Raw genomic sequence first — 12,609 nt, 5'->3', positions numbered from 1 at the left:
TCCTCCATATCTACTTTACCCAGGCTTCATGCACTCTGTTCCAGAACCACTATTCAGAGCGCAATACCTTAGTCTTCCGAGACTGAAGGATGCCAACATATTTGTTCAACTCTCTTCATTTCAAGGCTGAATATTTCTCTCTCTCTCTCTCTCTCTCTCTCTCTCAATCCTCACCAAAAAACATCTCTAAATGATTAAGCTCTCAGCATGGGCTTAGCTCAAAGTTATCAATATTATGAATAATATATATTCATTTGATTTAATATAAACAATTTATTTTGCATGAAATATTAAATCAAGTGATACCAGTTTTTCAAACATCCTAATATTGTTTAAATGCCACAATTGATGTAGCCAACAAATTTTCATTCTTTGCCCTTCCTGTTGACACTTCCTCTTGAAAAATTTATGTCTCTAAAATTTTAGCAAACCTGGTTTTGCAGTTGTGCATTTAAGAAATCTTTAAGCTACAAACAAATTAAGTTCTCTCATTTAGCATTCAGGCTGAAAACCTAAGGGCACTTAATTGGAAGTTAATCCCACTGGCATCAATAAGGGCCAAATCCTATACAACTTTGCAGCTGGGGAGTAGCTGTGCCAATGGAGTTTGTGCTGCATCCTGTGGTGGGAGGGTAGTTATGGAAGCCTCCACAAGGTAAGGGAACATTTGTTCCCTTGCCTAGGGGCTGCACTGCAACTGCACGGGGGCTTGAAAGTTGAATAGGATTGGGCCCTCTGAACTTGAGAACAAGCCACACTGAACTCAGTGGGAATTACTTCTGGGGGAAAAAATGCATAGGATTGGGTTGTATAGATTCTATGGATTGCACAGTATTTCACAGTATTTATCAAAGTTGTGGGTTGGGACCCACTAGGTGGGTCACAAACCAATTTCAGGTAGGTCCCATTAGTTTAAAGATTTTATTTTTAATATATTAGGCTTGATGCTACCATGGTATGTGACTGCATTTGGGGAAATGTTACAGCTCTGTACTTTTAACAAGCTACTCTGTATTTGTTTTTAACTATGATCGTAAATGACACTTACTCCTGCGTAAGTGTCAGTAGGATTGCAGACTAAGGACCCAATCCTATCCAATTTTCCAGTGCCGGTGCAGCTGTGCCAATGGGGCATGCACTGAATCTTGTGGTGGGGAAGCAGTCACAGAGGCCTTAAGGTATGGGGACATTTGTTCCCGTACTTTTGGGCTGCATTGAGGCTGCACCGGTGCTGGAAAGTAGGATAGGCACCAACTTTCTAGTACCAGTGCAGTTGCAATGCAGCCCCAAGAAAAGGGAATAAACATTCCCATCCCTTGAGCACTGCCTTTCCACGACAGACTTTCCACCACAGGATGCAGCCGATGCCCCATTGCGTGGCTGCATCAGCACTGGGAAGTTGGATAGGATTGGGCTGTAGGATTGTTCAATATTTTCCTGCTTGATGATGGGGACTGCTTTCAATCATGTCATCACTTCTGGTGGGTCTTGACAGATTCTCATTCTAAAAAGTGGATCCCAGTGCTAAAAGTTTGAGAAGCACTGGCATAGAAGATTGAAATAACTGAGATTAGAATGAGTTTAATTTTGGGAAAAACTGTTGAGCAACTTCTAAAAGAAGAAAGGTAATTTGATTTTTGCTCCTGTACATTCCTGGGCTGCAAACACAAAAAATGTAGCAACACGTACTTAGATGACATATTTTTTTACAATTAGAAAAGGAATCCTATGATTCCTTAGCATGACTGGCATTATCAACCCATGCTCCTCAGCCAGCATAAATGAAAAACAACCAAACATACTGAGGCCCATCCTCAAACTGCTTAGTCTGGAATATACCCGTCACTACTCAGACCTCAAACCACTCAACTCCATTCTTTGCTAAAGAATAAATAAATTGATGGTTATGGCCAAAATAACACTGAACTGTCATGGAAAGTGCAAAAGAAGAGACTGCAAGGCTCAAGCATTTGTTTTACCCTCCAGTTGAAGCATATGGACTGATAGTCTTTACAGTGCTCTTAAAAATGAATGTTGCAAAGAAGCAAAACAAAACTACATAGGTATGGCACTTTGATTTAGGGAGCCTTGATCCCATCCCTAGTGCCAGGAAAGCCACTAAGCAGAATTGAAAGGATCCAGTATTAACTCATTCAAGTCACTTAAAGAACCTATAAATCTAAAACACATGTCATGCAATCAACAGATGTTTCACTGAAGTCTGAAAAAATGGAGTTCTTCCACTTGCAGAGGAATTTGACATATTATCTCTAGTGCAAACTCACTTACAGGCTGCTGAAGAGAGAGCACTGTGGATTTTCGCTAAGGGAATGCAAGCAATTACTGTGGGAGGTGTGAGCATGGGGAAGAGTCTCCCACAATGACTGCTTCCATCTTCATCTCCCTGGAAGTGGTATTTTCTCCCCTTTATTCCAGTTACATGGGTCATTTGTCTCTCAACATATATTAGCTTCCAGAGAAATGGCTATGCTAGGGCCCAAATCTAAATTTGCCTAGTGCCAGCACTGGGTGCATAAATGTGCCGTAAATCAGGTTTATGGCACCCGGTGAGCAGGGAGCACTGGCGCTGGACCCGTGTCAGTCAGGCACTGGGTCCAGCACTAGCAATAAAAGAACATGCCATCCCCAGAGGTAAGTGCAACTGCCAGGCAGTGGGGGGGGGGGAAGGTGGAACAAGGGCAGGGGGGAGGGCAGGGGTGTGTGTGATCAGTGGAGTTCTGTATCCTGAGTCTCTCAAATCTGCGCCAGCAAAATAGTCACCACTGTCTTGAGAAGCCCCACTGTGGGGCTTTCCCTGGGGGAATGGGATGAAAGTTCCCTTCCCTGAGGAGACCTCTTGCTGCTTCCTGGCGCCAGCTTGATAGAGCAGTAGCCACTTGAATCCACTGCTCCAGCAGGTGCTAGGAAGCTCAGGATTGGGCTGTTATTCTTTAAGGTGCCACAACATTCTGTTTTGTTTTTGCTGCTGCAGACTAACAAATATATTGTACCATTAGCTTTCATGGACTAAAGGTTGCCCTTACTGGGAGAGCACTTTGCTACAGTAGTAAAGCTCAATGGGAGAGCACCTTCTGTGGAAGGTCCCAGGTGCAATCACTGGTGTATCTAGGGGGGCAGATGGGGCAAATGCCCCAAGCGCCAACTCTCCAGGGGCGCTGCCTCAAGCTTCCCCTCCACCCGCCCGCTTTTTCTTTAAAGGGGTAGGAGATCTGGTCTAGAGGGTAGAGCCTCCATCTGCCTGAAGATAACATCCACAAGGTCGCCAGTTCGAGGCCACTGGCACCATGCGACCTTGGAGCAGCTGACAAGCTGAAGCCGAGCAATTCCATCTGCTCTGAGCGTGGGAGGATGGAGGCCAGAATGTGAAGCCAGATCGGAATGAAACACCTTGAATGTAGTCGTTCTTGAAAGAAAGAACCTTCTTTGAAATTGTAAAAATCCCGATTTAATAAGGGATTTAATAAAGCCTGCCTATGTAAACCGCCTTGAATAAAGTCTTGAATAAAGACCAAGAAAGGCAGTATATAAATACCTATTATTATTATTATTATTATTAAAGGGAGAAAAGCCGGCAGCTCAGCCAGCTTCTGTCCCTTTAAGAAAACCTCCTCCCAAGGGAGGAGGGGAGCCCTGGAGCACTACTAGAAAGGCAGCAAGAAGCTGCCTCTCCAGCAGCGACTCAGTGCCAGACTGGGTCGCCCCCCCTTCTCCTTTATAGGAGGAGAGGGCAGGGGCGCTATAGAGCGTCATCGCGACTTTGGCCCAGGCACCTTCCCCTCTTGCTGCCTCTGGAGGCCTCCGGAGACAGCAAGAGGGCAGCCTAGAGCGTCAGCACTGATGCTCTGGGCTTCCCCAGCCCCAATGGAGGCTAAAGCGCAGCTTGTAAGTGGTGCAGAGGTCTCTTCTGGAGCGGTCTGGGGCTGCTGGAAGCAGCGCCCCAGACAGGCGAGCTTGCAGCAACCCCAAAACAATCCAACGGAGAACTCCGAGCCACTTTCAAGTGGCGCGGAAGGCTCTGTCGGGACCTCGGCTGCCTCCTCCGTTCCCCCTTTTTTCCAAAGGGGGAACGGAGGAGGTAGCCACACGGAAGTAATTGCAGTGATGACGTCACCACAATTACTTCCAGGTCACAGGTGGGGGTGGAGACAAGGGGTTGCCCGGGTCATGGGTGGAGAGCAAGGGGTGGGGGGCAGAAAAGTGGGGGTTGCCCCAGGCGCCGGGACCCCCAGGAATGCCACTGGGTTCAATCCCTGACATATGCAGGTAGAATGGGAAAGATTACCCTCCGAAATCCTAAAAAGGCACCACCAGTCCATGTTAATCTAGATCAGAGCTTTTCCAACAGTGATACTAGTACCACTAATGGAACTTCACTGAATGGTGGACTCTGGTTCCACTGCCATGGTGATCATGTGGCACAGCCCAGCTTGGCCTGATCACACTGGAAGTGGAGATGACTGGGTAAGTGCTGCACTTGGTCCTTCAAAAGAGGCATGGTTTGGGGTATGGAGTACCAACCAAAATCCCAACTGTGTTGCTAGCCACCCACTCCTAGGCACTACTGCCATCTCTTGCAAATGTGATGCCCACAAATGGTGGTACTTGGAAAGCTGGCTTTAAAAAAAAAAAGAAAGAAAGAAATTTGAAGAGCCCTGACCCAAATTATACAGAAGCTTTGTGTGTTTGGTTCTCTTCAGACCTGGCTTACTATGACTGCTCAGTAAACTGTCACAGTACAATCCTATATACATCTACTCAGAAGTAAGTCGCACTCAGCTGAATGGAACTTACTCCTAGGTAAGTGTGTATAGGATTGCAGCCAGAGGGTCCAATCGTATCCAACTATCTAGCACCAGTGCAGCCGCCATGCAGCCCCAAGATATAGGAACAAATGTTCTCTTACCTTGAGGAGGCCTCAGTGATTACCCAGCCATCACAGCAATCAAAGGATGCAGCACACACCCTGTTGGGCATGGCTGCACCAGTGCTGGAAAATTGGACAGGATTGGGCCATGAGTCAGTCCACCAAAAGCTATTTTTCTGAAGCCATCACAGAGGTCTCATCTACCCTCCACCGGAAAAGCATATGGCAAAATACATGTTGAAAATATTATGGATGGAGTTTTTTCTCATCCCATTGTAGGGACAAGGTTCATGAGCAGGATCCTTCATTCTTAGGGCTGCTACTGGATCCTTCCAGCAAGATCCACCTGCATGTTGCATTCCAAAATAATGACTCCCACACCTATGCCCTGGATGTGTTTTCCTGGTGGAAGAATGACAACATTGCTGAACTAGCTGATCCCTTGGACTGCGCCCTAAGACTCAAGGCGCCCTGGAAAGCTGATATCTGTTTTGCAGAAGTTGCCCAAAAAAAGCCCCTTCCCATGCAAGACAGACAGGAGAACCTGGAGATGGTGCTCCTCCCTCCAGGGCTTGTCTGGGGACAGTTCTGCTCACATCCAGGCACGCTCAACTGCAAGAGGGGGAGGGAGCCGCCAGGGCTGCTGCTAAGATTAGAAGGGGTGCACTAAGCACCTCCTCACGCCCTGGCTGTGTTTATGGAAAGCGCTGGCCCTGCATAGCAGATGGAGCCACAGCACCTGCCCATGTCCAAAGGTGATTCTGCAGAGGTGCTTGCCTCCTCCCCACTGCCTAAATGGCTGACTCAGCAGTGATGTAATGGTACATTCCGAAAAGACGAAGACAGAGAGGGGACTCCACAGGACAGCATCCTCCTGCGCATAAAGTCCGATTCAGTGATGCAGCTGGGGGTGGCAAAGCACTAAGTTTTGCAGGGAGCCTCACCGCTGCGTGCAAGTGACCCCTCCCCTTCGGAGCCATTCCAGGCAAGGAGAGCTCCCTAGTTTTGCCCCCCCCAGGAATGGGGAGGGGCCACTTGCATGCTGCGGTGAGGCTCCCTGCAAAACTTACTGGTTTGCCCCCCTCTAGCTACGCCACTGGTCCAATTAAGGGAGGGGGAGTGAGGAGGAGGCAGCGGCGGCGGAGAGAAGCTCCTGCAGACTGTCTTTGTTCACCCAGGAGGAAGCTGACATCGGTGGAGAAGGCCAATGGAAAAACCACATGGCCACCACCGAGGGTCCTCCCGGTTCTTTTCCGTGCGCTCAAAAACACGCACGTTCACCACTTTCACGCATGGCACAGACAACCCCGGAAAGGTGGTTTCGGCATCACGTGGGAGCCGAGATCTCATCCCAGGCAGGAACGTTTAACTCACGAGTAAGTTCTACTGCCTTCGGAGGGATTTTTGCCCCAGTGAGGCTGCTCGCTGCACGGAAACCAACTGAACACAGCAAAAGCTCTCAACAATGTAGCGCTCTCCAGACCAGTTCAGTTCACGCTCTGCTACTTGCAGCCACCGCTGAGCCAATGAAACAAGAGGCGTCCTTGAGCGCACAGTCCACGAGGGCCCCACTGAACTCAGAACTCACCAGAGCTCAGCCTCAGGACCCACTTCCAACGCCAACCCTCGGCTTAGGCACATGGGATGGAATGCTCAAGGAAAGAGTGCTCTTAAGCATGTGCAGAGAGCAGCTTTCGGTTCCACACTTAGCCGCACCACAACTATGTACTTAATGGGAGGCCCGAGGCAGGGCGGTTTCCAGCCAGCCTGGACCCTCCTCCATGGAGAATACCTGACCCTCAGAAAGGCTACTCTGAGCAAGTTTGCCTCCTCGGCAGCCCCCACCAAGGGAAGCCCTTTGCTCAGCCCTGTAATGGGGAGGGAAGTCCCAGAGAAGCATGGGGTGTTCCCAGAAGCATGGAGGGAGCAGTGCGTAGCCAGGGGGTGCGAAGCCCTCAGCTTGCATTTGCCTCCCTTTTGCTCCCGCCACCCGGAATGGGGGCCGCGCTGCACGCCGCGCTGAGACTGCTTCCAAACTTAGGGCTTTGCACCCCCTCCAGGTACGCCAGTGGTGGGGAGGGCGCAGGACACGCTCTGCGGAGACCTCTCTTTTGCGGAGGTTGCTGCTGCCTCACTCAGGCACACTTACCTAAGAGTAAGCCTCGCATACTGTCCACACTCACCTAGGAGTAAGCTGCGTTGACTATAACGGGGCTTACTTCTGAGTAGGCAGACAGGCTTGGGCTCAGTGCCCGCCTGCAAAGCGCGCAAGCCCAGCAGCAGCGCGCGCGCCAAGGAAGCGTGCCCGGGCCAGGAGCGTGCGTGAGTGACGGGGAAGGCTCCTGGGCAGCCTTTGCCACCTGCCCCCGGGCGCGGGGGCTCCCGGGGCGCTCCCGAGGAGCAAGCCGAGCAGGCGGGCCAGCGGCCCCAAGCCCGGCGAAGGGCACTTGCTCACCGGCCTTGCAGGGGTCCTTGTAGTCGATGGCTTCCTCCGCCCTGCCGTCCTCGTGGAAGTCGAAGGCGTAGTCGTAGTCGAAGCCCGAGCCCCGGGGGAGCCTGCCGCAGAGGGTCGCAACGGCCAGCCACAGAGCCATGCGCCAGCACCTCATCTTCGGTCTCCTTCGCAGCCCGCAGACCGGGGGGGGAGGCACCTCGACGCCGCTGGCCCCGCGGGAGAGGAGGGCTGGGCCGCGGGCGAAGGTCCTGCCTGCGCCTAGGGGCTCTTCTCGGGGCGCCTGGCCGCGCGTGCCTGCAGCATCAGCGGGGTGCGGGGCGAGGAGAGCAGCGTGGCCGCGCCGGGCCAGTGGCGAGAGGCGCGCGCTCGCCCGCCCGCCTGCTCTTCAGAGCGGCGTCTCGCTGCCCTCAAGGGCCCGGCAAACTTTCCTGCGCTCCTGCCGCCGCAGTCGCCTCCGAGGGCCGCCCGGGGCTCTTCGTGCCAGGGCCGGGCAGCGGAGCCAAGTCGTCGGAGTCCCCCAGCGCCGCTCGCCTCCGGCCGCTCCCGTCCCGCGCCTGCTGCTGGGCGACGGGCTGCTCATCGGCGAACTGCCGGGGGAGAGAGAGAGGGAGGGGAGAGGCGGAGAAGTCCTGCCACCGCCGCCACGGGAGCCCCGCAGTGCTGGCACCGGAGGGGGCGGCAGCCAAGTGCCCACTCCCCCCCACCTCCCCCCGCTCTGTTCTGGGCTCCGGCTTCCCCTCCCCGCAGGTCCTCCCCCTCCCCCCAGTTCCCCCACACGTCCTCGTCAGCATCCTGCTTACTTCGTCCAGCGGGGGTCAGGATCCGGGCCGCTTCTGGTCCGCTCCCTCGACGGCCTTAGGAGGACACGCGCTGCTGCTGCCGCGGCCGCCCGGAGCGCCTCCCTCGCCATAGGGCTGCTGCTGCCTGGGGAGGTAAGCGAGGCATAGTGGGAGGGCTGGAGGCAGCGCGCAGGGATCACAGCCAGGGCATGTTCGCGCTGCAGCCGCAGCAGCCCCCAGAGGTCGTCCGGATCCGGAGGCAGCAGGGCGCGCAGGACGGCCGGCGATGGGCACCCAGAAGGGCGCTGCCTCTCCCAGCCTCTCCAGGAGCGCTTCAGCTGCCAGCGTGCGAGGGAGGCAAAGTTCGTGGGCGAGGCGTGGGGGGGGGGCTACAAGAGGACCATCCACCGGCAGAAGTTCAGCTGCAAACGGGGAAGCCCACCGAGGCCGCGGAGCACAAGCCTGGGCGTGTCTCCTCGGAAGGAAGTCCGTTTGTGTTCAGTGGGGCTTACTCCCAGGGAAGTGAGGAGAGGGTTGCAGCCTCAGGCTCTGCCCCGGCAGCAGCAGCCCTCGCAGGCAGCCCAGCTCTGCTCTGCAGCGGAGGCGAAGACCAAGAGGTTTGCAGGAGCAAAGTTTCCATCGCGACTCCTTCCCTGCCCTGCGATCTCGCCGCCGCTGGCGGGGATCAGGCGAAGACCCAGGCAGCGGGAGGGGCTGGACGGTTCCTCCAGCGGATCAGCGCCTTAATGCCTTCCGAGCAGCCAGCCTGGAAAGAGAGGAGAGCGGCTGAGCCTCTGGACACACGTCTGTGTGTGTGTGTGTGTGTGTGGTTTTCTCCGGCTGCGTGACAGCGTGCATGCCTTGCCCTGGCAGGGGAGGGGGATTCCTGGCGGTGCGAGGAGGTGCGAGCTTCACGGGGAGAAGTTCTCCTCCTCCCTTTGCAAGTGTCCGCGGAAGGGAGGAGGAGGCGGCAGCGGGCTGGGAGTTTCTGTGGCTGCGGCTGCCTGGCTCCCTGGTGGGTTCACACTGAGCACGGCGCTGGGAAGAGCCGGGAAGCGCTTCGTTTCACAGCAGAGCTTCCCCAGGTTCTCCTGCCTGCCTCGACAACCTCCCGCACTTCCCAGCCATAGAAAGGGGCATCGTCGTCTCCTGATCAGCGGAGGTGCCAACAGGATGCTGGCAGCTCCTGGCTCAGAACTGCCAACAGAGCCCTGGTCATAACAAATACATTCAGGCTGTACGCTGATGTCTACAGACTTCCCTCCCAACAAGGTAGCAAAGCAGCCCGTCCAATCCTGTCCACACTTTCCTGGGAGTAAGTCCCATTGACTATAATGGGAGTTACTTCTGAGTAGACATGGCTAGGGTTGGTCTCTCAGACCACAGTCCTATCCATGCTCATTTGGGAGTGAGGCTACAATCCTATCCACACTTTCCTGGAAGTAAGCTCCATTGACTGTAATGGGACTTCAGAGTGGGTATGCATAGGACTGGGCACCACTTCTTGGGAAGAGTCCCAGTGTCTCCAAAGCAGAAAGTTTGTGGAGGTTAAATTATGTGTGAGCTTCAGCATCACATCTACAATGAAACTGCTTCATCATCACATCTACAGGCAAAAACTGCTGCTGACTACAGGATTCTGGAAGGATGGTGGTGTTGGGGAAGAGGATACCCAGACATAGGAAGCTGGTAGATGTGATGATTAAGGTAATAAAAATCTGGAAGGAATGGGAGACAATGTTTTGGCCATAGCATTTATTCAACTTCATGACATGCCTCTGTGACCTTGAATGTTTTATAAACTGTATATATGTAGGCTATTTATTGCTTGCATATATACATATATTACCTAAGTATATACATGTGTGGAAAAACCACTTGACTCTTCATAATGAACAATAGAGTGTTTGGTAACATACAACCATTTTTCATCACCTTTCTTCAAAGGAGCATACATTTTGTCCTTGCAGCATTCCTGTGACATAGGTTACACTGGCCCAAGGTCATATGATGAGTTTCCTGGCTGTTGGAGAATTTGAACATGTTTTATTCTAACACTCTAATCACTCCCATCACCACACTACACAGGTGTAGTGGTCTCACTGTCTTACCACAAACGCCTTTTGGACTTAATGCAACAAGAACTGGAGGAAAACAGCATCATGGGGGGATGACAATATTTCTGTAACAGTCTTCTAAATTTGTATGCATCAATTTATAGTCTGAAAAAACTTGACTTTCAATTATTGAAGTACAAAAGCCTTCATGTTGTAGCTGAAATCTTCCTTAAAGTTATTTCATGCACAATTCTGATTTCCTGGAAGCATGGTTTTTGATCCCTTTCACAAATATCAACAGGACTAAAAGCCAACAGCACACATGTATCAGGAAATCTTCCCACTACCAAACATCCATCAGTTTCTAGTGTAAAATGTAATCTTTACCTTGTACATAAAACAGAATATGTATCATCAAACATAAGAAGCAGTAGAGACCTTATTCTTCTATTAGGGCAAAAAGCAAGTCATTTTCTCCTAGAAGTCTCACCATTTGCCTGCTTAGTTCACAAATGAAACTTCAGCAAGTAAACGCCAGTTTTTGCATAATTAGCTCTATGTAGAGTATTACTTACCTTAGAAATTGTAGCTTGCGTTTCTGTTACAGTAGATTACAAGCATAAAACTGATCATGTTGTGCACTTATCAAATGCACATTAGCATAATCATACATGCCAGCAATTATAGGGCATTTCCAAAGGTGGTATCATCCCAGAAAGGAAAGCATCCCATATACAATCACAAGTGTGCCCATTTCCTTAACAAGTTCATTCTTAGACTATATCCTTCCAGCAGATTAACTATCCCAGCAAGTTACGCACTGACGTCACCCTTAGCCTCTAGACAGCAATCTGCCCCTGACCTCAGTGGCAGCAAAGCAATGCTGGCTGGCAGGAGACTTGAGGACAGCTGCCTTGAAGAACCCTGCCAAAGATAAGAGCAGGGCTGTGCCTGAGACACAGAAACTTGTTCACAGTGGAAAGATATGGCAAATTTACCCAAGTGCGACAAGGACACTAGTGCAGTATCAGTGCAAAATAGCTTTCACAAGTCGCTCAGAGAACTATACAGCCCAGTGGTTCTCAAACTTTTAGCACCTGGACCCACTTTTTAGAATGAGATCATCACCAGAAATGATGTCATCAAGCAGAAAATTTTTTACAATCCTGCAATCCTACCCACTTACCCAGGATTAAGTTTCATTTACTATCATTGTTAAAAGCATAGACAGAGTAGCCTATTAAAAGTACAGATGCGTATCATTTTCCCAATGCAATCACATACCATCAAGTCTAATATATTAAAAATGAATGGGGACCCACCTGAAATCAGCTCACGACTCACCTGGTGGGTCCCGACCCACAGGTTGAGAAACACTGATACAGTCAGCCACCGTGGGACTATTTAGTGAAAAGCAGGATAGAAATGAACACATAAATAATGAATTTGCACTTCTTAGTAAAAATAAAGCAGAACAATGTTATTACCAGCTTCACTGTCTTTAGGGCCCAATCCTTTGCATGTCTACTCAGAAGTGAGTCCTATTATAGTTAATGGGGCTTACTCCCAGGTAAGCGTGCATAGGATTGCAATCTCAGGCTCCTTATCTTACTGATTACACTCAACTGATACTGTGTGTGCGTGTGCAATATTTTTCCCCTCTGGATCACACATGCCCATCCACTACCAAGCTGCGTATGTCTCTGCTGTTCCATCTGACAACAGACCAATCAAACTCTGTCCTACAGCCATTTCCAAGTAATTCACACAACGTTGGGAGAGACAGATTGCTCTCCAAAAGGAGGGGGGAAGGCAACAAGAGGAAACCTATAACTCTGTATTAACATGTTCATCCAAAGGCAAGCAGAGAAGTAATATGCAAATGCTGTCCATCACAGATTTCATTGCAGCGCAACCCTCATTCTGTCACTGATCGAATCACTATTTTACATCCTGAGCCTTTGGGGATGCATCATGCAGCTATGCTCAATTATTCCTGCTGCCCCCCACCTACCCACCCCCACGGCAAGGTAGTAGGTGGTGCTACTCAGAGACAGGGACACAACCCACATTTTCCCTCATAAGAATACTTGCATGAAACAGGAATTCCTCCCAAAACATATTACCAGTTTGGATATGTGGTTAAAATACTTCTGAATTATCCGGGTTCCGTGACTTATTTTTGTTTCACTCATTCTTTTGTGACAGCCACTGCTCACCTGGCAACATGGATAGATGTGGCTAGACAGTTGGCTAGATGGTCTCCCAACACACGCCTTCAGAGTTCTCTTAAACATATGGTTGGTTAACAGCATAACCTTCAGTTAACAGATAGGTGCATCCTGATGGGCATGCAGTCCTTTCAATCCTCTCTTGGCAAAAGCTCATTTTCACTGGATTGGTCCCAGCAAATGTCAGCAGCAGCCTGTGCAG

The 12,609-nt window shown here is 50.9% G+C and overlaps 1 protein-coding gene across 1 annotated transcript in view; it reads right to left on the bottom strand.

Annotated features, from left to right (window-relative positions):
* The window catches only part of TLL1 (tolloid like 1), a 143,277-nt gene extending 135,783 nt beyond the window's left edge, over positions 1 to 7,494 (bottom strand). The window contains exon 1 of the mRNA XM_066631778.1: positions 7,341 to 7,494. Coding sequence (XP_066487875.1) covers positions 7,341 to 7,494 — 154 coding nt within the window. The remainder of the gene's footprint in view (positions 1 to 7,340) is intronic.
* Between the last annotated feature and the right edge of the window lie 5,115 nt (positions 7,495 to 12,609).

Source organism: Tiliqua scincoides, chromosome 6 (assembly GCF_035046505.1).
Source record: "Tiliqua scincoides isolate rTilSci1 chromosome 6, rTilSci1.hap2, whole genome shotgun sequence".
Classification (NCBI taxonomy): domain Eukaryota; kingdom Metazoa; phylum Chordata; class Lepidosauria; order Squamata; family Scincidae; genus Tiliqua; species Tiliqua scincoides.
Note: the sequence above shows the minus strand (reverse complement) of the source record. Positions and strands in the feature narration are given on the sequence as shown.